The 12,077-nt window shown below is 38.9% G+C and overlaps 1 protein-coding gene across 1 annotated transcript; it reads right to left on the minus strand.

The window, feature by feature from the left end:
• Positions 1-3,257: 3,257 nt before the first annotated feature.
• On the minus strand, positions 3,258-3,779 carry LOC144362074 (uncharacterized). Its single transcript, XM_078013660.1, has one exon. The coding sequence runs from the start codon at positions 3,777-3,779 to the stop codon at positions 3,258-3,260; it is 522 nt and encodes a 173-aa protein (XP_077869786.1).
• Positions 3,780-12,077: the final 8,298 nt, after the last annotated feature.

Consider the following 12,077-nt stretch of genomic DNA (forward strand, 5'->3'; position numbering starts at 1 on the left):
AAATCAAAAGCATTTTATTAGCAGATGAAAAATGAATGAAAATAAAAGACAGGATTTAATTAATAAGCTTATTATGCTAACTGATCTGACAGGTCATGATAAACTGTTTACATTACTGACAAAATAATAAGATACCTAGTCTGAGAAATCTGTCAACTGATTTATAATTGGTTCCAACAAATAGAGAATAATATAAAATCCAGACATATTTGTTTTTCCTTTCTTTATTTTTGTTATCAAAATCGCAATGAGTTCAATAATTATTATTATTAGTAGTATATGCGACATTTCTAAAACAAAATACAAATCACGCCATACTACAGTAAATGCGATTAATGACTTAGCAAAGCGCCATCTATTGGCATTGTTTATTTATACCTGAAGTTCGATTTCGCTCACAGACGTACGGTCGAGCGCCATCAGTTGTTGCAATGAAATTGTTGTCACTGAGTTGCCCGGCACTTTAGGTTTCACATCACTAATTAGAACTTCATAGACAACAATGTTCGCCTTCGGACAAATTTCTAAAAGAAAAGAAGTAAATTGCTCTTATTTGAAATTGTTGAAACCATATGCATTTAATAGAATTTTGGCCAGTAAAACACATGTTGGCCAGCTCAAACTCCTACAGAATGAATGTGAACAAAATACACAGATTTGTCAGTTTTTCTACCTTCAATATTCTCAGAAACGCAGCCATTTTGGAAGTGCCCAATTGAAAGTAGCCAAGATTCACAGGCTACCGTCACTTATCAATAAATAAAGTATACATAGCGTTTACGATAACACGCGGTGACAGAAAACCCAATAACTATAAGATTTGAGACTTTTAGAGTCATTTGGAAGCAACTTGATGGCTGCATAACGATATCATCAAACCATCAGGGCAATTTGTGTGTTTGTTTGTTTGATGTATGAAATTATGCATTGTATATATGCTTCGAATGAACTTTGTCCAAGTTGTTTAGCTGAATATCCTTTACTCTGTCCGTTGAACACATACATCCGGTTTAGTAAGAATGTGCTAAAGTTCAGTTATAGAATCAATAGATATGTCTAATTATTCTATGACAATTTCAGAGCCTTATCATGAATGAAAATACTTTAAGAAGTGGTCAAAACTTGCATATTTTATATTTCTTCCTACATTGTTCCCATTATCTGTAGATTAATATAATAAACACTGAAAGAATTATTCATCGAGATCTGCAATAATTTAAATACTTTCCAGAAATACTTTCCAGATTTACCAGAAATTTGCCAGCATACTGAGTGGAGGCAACCAGCAATTATTGAAAAAAAGACAGTTGCTGGCAAAGAGATTTGGCAACCCATGTGGTTGACAAGTGTTGAGTTCACTCGTTGTTACTTTCGCTTTCTCTGCGCGCACTACAGCAGAAGGTAGGTATAATAGGGATTCGATTTCATAGCCTATCTTTCGCGAGCCTGATTGATAGTAACAAATTAAGTACACAAACACGTATGCTGCCCCCAGAGATATCATACTTAGACAGATACTAAGACAGTATGCCGTCGATACTCTCGCTGTAATGTCTTCGTGCATACTATGAGGCATCCTCGTAATAATCTTATAATTTAGAACAGATTCAGCGAACCTCTTTGTGTGGAGTCCAGTCAAACCCTGATTGCAACCATGTTTGTTTTTATTTTTAGAGGACGCTTACGCGCGTAATCATTCTATATTTATAATTCGCATTTCCTTTTACGGATAAAAATACCCCGTAAAATACCGCAAAATTACGGCACGCTGTAACTTAAGGCGTTACGATGACAGATGTTTAATTACCCCATACGCCGACTTGCAACAAACAAAATATATCCGAGAATACAGTTATAAATCACAGTTGAAGGACTACACACGCACAACTACTGAGCAGTTACCATTCTGTTGTAAACACTAACCAGGATACGCGAAACCAATACCAAGATTCGACATCAATCAGCTTCATGTATGCTGCGAAACCCACCAGCGAAACCCTCGCTTCCCATGGTTATTATGACTTATGGAAAAAAGTTGTCGAACGTAAGCTTATACAACAACAAAAGAGTAGATTGAACATCCAAAATTCAAACAGGTACAAGTACCAATCGTTACGCCATTGTTTAGGTATTACAACTCTCACACCATATATGTACTATAGCCAAAGAAACGGGAAATACTTGAGCTTAGAACGCGAGTGTAGTGGCTATAAACAAGTTTCTCGATATCTACGTTGAGTCCCATATTATCAATGACTCATAGAAATGTTTATAAACACTGCCGACAGCTGGATTTCATCCTCGCCAATGCGTTCTTCATAAAACTCGGGAGACGTATATTTCAGTATATAAATGCCTTGACCTTTATTTATCGTATTACAACCAAGTAGTATATGTTGTACCATAACATCTCACTCGAGCCACAGTAAAATACATCAATCACAAGGTGATGAATTCAGATAGAACGATTGACTGTAAATCGAATAGTCACAGTACAATAAATGCGTTTGTAAACAAATACGTTATATGTTTATTACTTCCGGTTTCTCAACTCCAATAATGACATAGTCAGAACTCGTCAATAGATGGGGCTAGATTGTCAAATGCCCAACTAAATCAGATATCATGCTATTACAATATAGGTGAAAGTTGTCTTAAATGAAGTGACAATAAAGGTATACAGATAACATTAATAATAAAATACAAAAAGGTAATAACTCTTGATTTAGGCCGCTACATACCATACCATACATGCTGTGTCTGAAAAATTACATATCAATCTACCTAAAAAAGGCCAAATCTAAGAGTCCAGTCATAAGGCGCAAATGCCCGTAACGGGTAATGACATGTATGCACCCCACGCATGCGAACCACGCAGACATGCCCATGCTATGGTCGCAAAAGTAAAAAAAAGAACTAACTAACTAACTCAGGCATTTCTTGGAGATGGCACAGAATCAATCGAGCCACAGTCTGTATCTTCTTCCAGCAGGGTACACAATTTGTCAACTGGTCGCGGCAACACATTGGTTTTAGTCTGTACTTTACCCTTTCGAACCAAACCCTTCCTGTCACGCATGACTTCTATAATCCAATGGCCACGCATTCCTGGGTACTGAAGTGTCGACAATTAAAACAACATCCCCAACTGCAAGATTTCTTCGGGGCTTCAGCCTTTTCTGCCTTTTCTGGAGCAAAGGCAAATATTCTCTGAGCCACCGCTTCCAGAATATGTTGACGAGATATTGCCCTTGGCGCTATCTGCAACGTGAATAGTTGTTGTATCCCTCAAAGACTCCAGGCAGTAATATACTATTTGACTGGAGCAACAGAAGATGATTTGGCGTTATGGCCTTTAAATCATGTGGATCCTCTGACACCAGAGAGATGGGACGCCCATTAAAGGTTGATTCAACTTCGCACAGACGAGTGGCTGGTGCTTCATCATCTAGATGAACTGCCTGTTCTTTAAAGAGAGAAAACAGAATCTTCCTAACAGTTCGTATTTCTCTCTCCCAAATACCACCAAAATGAGATCCTGCAGGTGGATTGAACTTCCACTCTATGTGATCTTGGTGGAGAACTTTCCCAATCTTTGCGTCATTCCATTCATCAATTTGATTTTGCAGCGCATGTTTCGCACCCACGAAATTGGTTCCATTATCCGATCTCATCGTTCTAACATTGCCTCGCCTGGCTTTAAATCTCCTGAATGCATTGATGCAGGAGTCAGTATCTAAGGAATGTGCAACTTCTAGATGAACTGCTCTACGTGTCATTCAAGTGAATATTACGCCATACCTCTTTAGTATGGAGCGGCTACGTTTAATTTTCACTGGTCCGAAATAGTCAACACCTGTGTGTGTGAAAGGTGGATTGTCTGGCGTTATTCGTTCGACAGGTAAGTCTGCCATCTTTTGTTGAGAAGTTTCAGCTTGGTAACGTCGACAGGTCACACACCTGGATACAAGCTTTCTCACTGCAGTGTTAGCACACAAGATCCAGTATTTTTGACTGAGTTTGTTCAGCATGGACCTTCTACCTAAATGCCCCAACAATCTATGGATATCTTGCAAAATAAGGTTTGATACCGGAGAATCATGTCACAGTGTAAGACCTGCTTATCGCAACTGAGAGGGTCACCCACAGAACTCACACTGAACAGGGGGTTCTTTCACTGCTAGTATGGGGTAGACAAGACAATAGTACTGGAAATGAAATACACATACACCAAAATATCGAGTTAAATCTCCTGGCTTTAATACCTCTCAAAATAATTACAAGAAATAAAGCACAGAAAAATACAATGAATAAAATGACTAAAATAGGGGATTGCTTAGGGAAGTGTACATTGGTGATAACTCAAAGTTCCAGGATGTATTATTGGACGACAGTCAATGGCTTCTGCAACACAACAACGGAGAAATACAGGAGTCTTGCTTGCAGAGGAACGCTGGTATTCTGGAGGGCACCGCTGAAAACAGGAGATTGTAGAGCAGTTCATACATGTCTCACAGAATGATGGTTGTAGCCTGTAATATCGTATCATAGCAGAACACACAGGAAAGCAAGTTGAAGTGACGGACACCAAGTGAAATGATCCACCCAAACTGTCTTTAGTCTGTCCAATTTATAGGCAGTGATACCACCTGGGTTTCTACATGAGCCAATCGGAATGTAACCTTGCTAGCAGCTGTGTCACGTAGGCAACTCAGTAGATCATAAACATCCTTTGTTATTCAAATAACAGCACACCTGGTAGATTCCAATTCTCCTTCCAAAGTTGTAAACACCCTTTGTTATGTAAATTACAAGCACACCTGGTAGAACCCACTTTCCTTCCAGAGTTGAAAATAGGTATGACCTGTCAACCAACTTTATGACAGTTATCACAATACACACCGTTTCTTCCCATGATTCCATGCACACTTCCATTTGCAGGGTTTGAGGTAATATGACAAAACATGAAATAAAGGATGCCGACACTTTGGCAGGACCACTGGATGTTTTGTATTATTTGATAATCTTGCACGACCTAAAGCCCACCGACTCGGATGAGACAATCTTGAAACAGTGGGTCCAGTCTGTAAGCGACTTGCATGCTTAACTGCATGTTGACCTGACGTCAAATCCTTGATATCCTCAGAAAACATTTACCCTGAACATAACCCAATATGGTACATACTGCTTTGTGTAAGGCATCTAAAGTGAGATGCATATGTTTAAGAACCTTCTTAGAATGAGTCAACACAGCTGCTTTCAAAGCTTTCATTCTTTCCTCGACAATCTCCTCTATTTTATTGCAATCCATCACCGTCTTACTCACTCTCAACTCTTTGCGCTTCTTCACCCAATGCTGGAGATTATTCTTGGCTGTCAGGATCCACGCCACCGCTACCTTAAGCTTCATCCAGCTTGAAAAATGAGACAAGATTCTGTCCACTCCAATATCTGTTCTGCTGACTATCACTGTGTTAACTTCCCTTTTCACCTCTGGATCATCGCATGTAATGACCATAGACACATCATATCTCGGCCATTGTGATGGAGGATTCCATAGGAACCCTGGGCCATTGAGCCATCGCTCTCCGTGTACGGTATCATCCACCCTCAGACCTCTAGATGCATAATCCACGGGGTTGTCTTTTGTATTTACATATCTCCACTGAGATATATCATTCTTCGTACATTCAGGTGATTCACAACAAATGTATGAAACCGAGTGGTATTGTTTGCACAATATCTGATGACTGCCATGCTGTCAGTCCGGAAAAAGGTTTCATCAATAGTGTACTCTATTTCTTGCTTAATCAATTTATCCATGCATACTGAGAGTGTAGCAGCAGTCAACTCCATTCTAGGAATGCTTATCTTCTTTAGTGGTTCAACTCTGCTCTTCCAAACCAAAAAAACACAATGAATTAACCCTTGTTGATTTACCAAGCGGAGATATGACACCATACCATAGCCTCTCTCACTGGCGTCGGAGAAATTGTGTACTTGACACGAAATCACCTTTCCAAAGTCGACTGGCTTAAAACCCCTTGGTACAGATATCTTCTTCAACTGTGGAAGGTCTACTTCCCATCCATGCCATTTCTGTAGGTCCTTCTTGTTTATTTCATCATCCCAGTCGATGCCCTGGTGGCACAACTCTTGCACACGGATCTTGCCAGGCAGAATAAAGGGAGCTGCCAACCCAATTGGGTCGAAAACAGAACAGACCACTGACAAGATGCCTCTTCTTGTCGGGGGTTTGTCTTGAATATTAATCTGGAATCCAAGAGCATCCGGTTCAACCTTCCAATGTACGCCAAGAGCTCGCTGCATTGGAAGATGGTCACGACTCAGGTCCAATTGTTTCACATTCTTTGCCCTGGCTTCATTATGTACCGATTCCAAAACAGCATGACTATTACTAACCCATTTGGTCAATCAGATCCTGGACCATGGATATCGCATCTGCTTCAGTCTCATATGATTAGAGACAGTCGTCTACATAGAAATTCTTGCGAACTGTGTTGACAACATCAGATTTGAACATTTCATTATTATCTATAGCAGTTCGTCGTAAAGCTGTGTTTGAGCAGCAAGGTGATGATATGGCACCAAACAAATGAACTGCCATCCTATACACCTCCGGGTTACGACTTAAATCACCATCCGGCCACCAATAGAATCTAAGACAGTCCATATAATAACATACAAATGAGTCGACACTTTTTTGTTTCCAAATCATGCATATAATCGACCTTTCCGTTCACGCCCCCGGGGTCTCATTCTTCTGTTGCCAGACCGACACATTAACTACCCAGGGTAAACCGTACTGATGAGATTCCTAGTACGCCAGCTTTGTTGGCAACTAATACTGCAATTAAACTGCAATCAATTGTACAGAGCGATTGCCATGGTGAATAAAGAAATATCTCGTCGCGGCGCGCCGTCTTCGATACAGAACCCATAGAGAGGTATACAACACGTGTAAAATACATATTCTTTCTTTGAAAGAAATTCTTACACATGCTGATCGGCGACTACTCTCTAACATATGTTTCAGTATACATGAATAGAGCGGGATGGGATGAGGTGGCTGAACAACATTCTGAGTTGCACTGTTACGGGTAAAACCAGTCTACCTGCCCCGCCAGTGGATAATTGGAGCTGCCTAAATATTCTGAGATGTGCATCAAAATTGCATTTAAAATAGAAGTATTTTTTAAAGGAACTGCGATCCCGACTGTGATCTGGTTCGCGGCAATGGCTGATTTAGACCTTAGTCATAATTCTGGGTTTGAATTGAGGAGGTGTGTCATATTTTAATGAACTTTGCTTATAAGGGGATGTAGTAGTAGATGGTTACCATTAGGGTGAATATTTTATCTCTATTTGTTGTTTCAAAAATATTACTAAATTAGTAGTGTGTTCACACTGTACAAATGTATTTAGGAACAAATTGTATGACAATATGCCAAAACACTGTGCATTTTTTTAAACGATTTCCATGCTTGTAGTTGTCCCGAATTCTGGTGAATCTACTTATAATTGTTGTGAGTAACTATTCTATTCAAGCTCGCGAAAATATGAACGCACTGATCGGTACGCCCTATTCGCCCGACGTGTGCATAATCATGTTTGATAACTATTCCTGTGCGATCAAACACTGTCTACAATATATCATAAATGCCTTTATTGTTAATAATACACGTTCAAGGACGGCTATAAAACATAAAACACGATCATTCCATTTCTGAGTCAACCTTATGTTTCATAAATATGACTCAGATCTGAATCTTTTTTTATTAAAGCACCTTTATATGTAGCGTACTATGTGATGTCTCCAACATGTTCTGTTAGTTGTACATTATGACTGTTGCAGTACTCTACAAGCCCTCGAATTGTGATAGAAGGGATATAAACACGCTACAACTACTCACTTGGGAAATTAAACTGTGATGGTCCACGGGGTTTAGATTGTCTATGCACTTACGTGTAACTCATTGGACACCCCTAGCGCGATCCGGTCTCTGTACGTGGGGATCCCCTTCAAATCCAGGCACTCGTCAGCACATCTAGTGTACAATAACAGTTTATATTATGCAAACCCCAGTAAATATAAGAAATTAAGCATAATACGGTTATACATACACAGTTTTCTAAACAAAGTCGTGTATTGGCAAATCTGCTTCGACGTTCATACGACAGCGATTTTATGAGAAGGACATGCCTCTGATAATGTAATTGTTTACAGCACTGCAATTCACCAGTAGACGACATAATGGAAGCTAATTTATAAAATAACAGTTGCATAAAAACACTTGTAATATCATCAGTGACAGACAAACTGTAACACACATCACACTAGACTAAAAAACTCCCAAAATACGCTATGCACAATCTTAATTTCTATGATGATACGTTACACAATACAAATTTAGCTGAAATAGTAATATGTAACGTGTTACGCAATACATGCATTGGTGGTATAGTAACACGTAACGTATTACGTAAAATACGCTTATATACCGTGCTATGTTGAATCACGAAAAGGGTAAGAAATGTAGTTCATGTTTAATTGGCACTGCCAAGTTTATTGTATGTACAAATCCCCATAACACTGCAAATCTACGTGTATTTTGGAATAAAACCTACTCAGATCACCGTTTTAAAACATTCGCAGTGAATTGAGTTGCAGTTCGCATCGATTAGTTGTAATCATGCAGAACAACAACCATCTATCGGTCTTTCTAATATAATTTCACATCCTCCAAATTATATTCTACCACGGGATTGTCACTCGTCTTTTTAATGTAAAAAAATCATCTTCGACAGTCATACAGGAACAATCTAACCGTATGTCGGTTCAATGTATATCAATGTAATATCCGGCAGTTCCAGAGACATTATACGCGCTTATTCATCCACATTACACATAGACGATTGGAATAGATGGAATGGATGCCAGTATACGTTTGCAAAATTGTGTACATGTATGATGCGTATCCCTCAGCATCAATATGTGTTGTACAACTATATACTCACTTGCTATCTCTAAACATCTGAAAGTGGACATTATCTTTTCCCCTAAGATGAATAATTAAAAAGACTGAAGGCAGGTCTGATCGTTACATATTCAATTTATTCGGCGCCAGCAATTGATTCGCGATGAAGATGACGTCAAAGGTTGTACCAGCATATGCATCTATAATAAGTTGCATAGTAAAATTAGCGACACTAAGGATAATTCGTTATCAGGCAGACTTGTTATAACCAAACTGGCGACGATACACATCTAGCGTTACCAGTATAAAGAAATGAACACGCTCTCGTGAACCAAAGTAGGTCTTCTCTTATTTCACAACGCGACACGTGGTACACATTATTCCGATTAGTTGTAGTTGTACCATAACAATTTTATCTCAGACTGGATTATAGGACCACCACTTGCCCAATTATCCAGCTATAACAAAATGGTTTCTAAGGTGTCTTCTATTAAATAATAAGTTTTTAAAAGTCTTACCGAACGTCGGTTGTTTCAGAAGGTTATGGGCAATGTACCGCACGTCATGCCGTTGGATGAATGCATTGGCGAAACTAACTAACGACGTGTTGTGTTTGATATATACAAGTATACAGGTACGAGGGTTCAACAAGTGACCCAGAAAAGGCAGAACTTTGGGACGAGAAACCTTCTCGCTGTCCTCGATTTAATTATGATGGATCACCGGAAAGAGATCAATTACGTCGATCAATTCGATTCGTTTTTCAATCAGATACACAGCAAGTATATTACTTTTGGTGTATTAAACAACAGCGTACACGACGGATGGCCCATGTCTCCACTGAGATGATGCAAACACTCCAATGTGATTAAATCCCTGAATAATTACCAAAGAAAAATATATTTCTCTATCACAATTACGACAACGGTGTCATTTAATACTCACGTTCAATTTGTAAATACGCCGTTGTAGGTCAACGGATTGCGCCCTCCATTATCTTGACATGTGGTATGACGAAATTAATATTTAAAGCTTCTAAATAGATAACCTGTTATCATGAGTGGGAAAGTTTTATTGAGTGGGATAGTGCATTTCTTGCATATACCTAGGTGACATTGTAATATATCATCAACCATCTTTCTGTCGCAGCTAGACATTTTGAATATCGAGATTGTTTAGAATCAAGATTTGGCATTACTGAAGTGGAATTTCCTCCCTCACAGATTACGTAATACGGAGGCACTCCACATTTGTTGATAATACGACAATAAAAAATTTCTCTTAACAATCACTGACCATGGTATTTCGAAACAATTGACACGCTGGAAGACAAAGTCACGTGACACTCTCGCCCTTAACGAGATCTTAACGGCCATTCGTGAATAGGTCACATGATATCAGTTCAGTAGTTTACCCCGATAAAACAAACTGGTTTCACAATGACGATGTAATCCACATTTTACCTCGAGCCTCGTTATTAAAAAAATGAACGATTACTGAATACATCACCGAGTGATTCGAAGCGTGCATTTCACCTTCCGAAACTCGGAGCCACGTGTCACTAGGATTAGCATCAATTGATTGGACACGACTTTTGTATGATGTAAGCACCTAATTAGTGTTAACATCCTGTTGATAGTTGTGCGTTTCTATAGTAACGCAGCTCGTGTGACAATAGGTGACATAACTCGATGTACTATTAAATAAAACAAAATCGAGAGCACTAACTATTACGACACACCCTTAGTATAGTAAGGTTATACGTTGGTTCATTTCCAGACAGCAAGACATGTCGCACTGTCATTCTGATATGTCAATTTAGCCTGATATTTGATATACCTGCTCAGTAAACAAATTGCAATGCCAACATGACTATAAAACAAGCCATGAATGTTTATGTCACGATGTATACTTTATTATATAGATCCAAACAATTCATTGTGACATTCTAAAATAAATTTTCAAGCTATAGGTTACTTTTTTCCCTTAAAGAATGATACATTTATACCAACATTTAGCATGTCAGTATCTATAGACTTGAAGATAAGGTTGGAACATAATCCATCAATTGACTTCCCCTTGGCATTGACGTTTTGTTGACTTTCAGTCGGCCAATATGTAATAGTTTGACAAAATCAAAGCCATTCACTGTTTGTAACCGAGTTTATACTTTAAGACAAGTCATTCATAATATATGTTGTGACCATCTCCGATGCACACTAGTTCAAAGATTGAAACATGCTACTATTTTTAGCAAAATCTCAGCTGGCGATATCCGCAGCAGACCACTTAATCATACGCGCGCCCATACAAAAAAGAGTACTCCAATCTTGAACGCGTCTTTGATCGCAGCGAATTGTAAAAATTCCATACTGGCTTTGTCAATTTTGCATTATTATAGTAATTCAAGTCTAACGGTCGAAGCCTTCAAGTTGGTACGCGTGATTACCCACCTACGCTTCCAGCCCTCGCTGTATCCGTCCTGATAAAAATGCTCCAATATGCTGGGTATTATTGGTAAAGAGGTAACATCTACAATGAGAGATTAATTGAACGTGAATTTGATTGAGTCGCGTGATAAATATATAATACAATTTATATATACAGCTCTGTTCGCTGTCAATTCACAAAAAACCTTCCACAATGCCATTCCTCATGAATGATTGAATAATTCTTAGTACAATCGATCGGTTTACAATAACTTTAAAAAAGAATAATTTCCTTTCAACGGAAACGTAATGATTTTTGCTATGGCGCCAGCAGTCTGGCAATGCGCCGCATCGTGGCAGTAAGTCAGAATGAGAGTCTTGGCTTGTGTGTTGAAACTACACTACCAATTTAATGTTTATGACCGAAGCGGCTATACGTTCGCTTGACTAGGGAGCTGTAATGATTAGAGCTCACTGGCTTGATGGAGACAAAGTATAAATGTAGGGATTTGTCAATGACAGATCACCATTTAGGGTATCGTTTTCAACTATTTAGTATGCACTGGCCACCTATTCACGTTTACCATCCTTCCGTCAACATCGCCACCTACAACATAACATGGCCGATCATGTTCGAATCCCATTCAGA

This window comes from Saccoglossus kowalevskii, chromosome 16 (genome assembly GCF_978046115.1).
Source record: "Saccoglossus kowalevskii chromosome 16, keSacKowa6.1, whole genome shotgun sequence".
NCBI classification, from domain to species: Eukaryota; Metazoa; Hemichordata; class Enteropneusta; family Harrimaniidae; genus Saccoglossus; species Saccoglossus kowalevskii.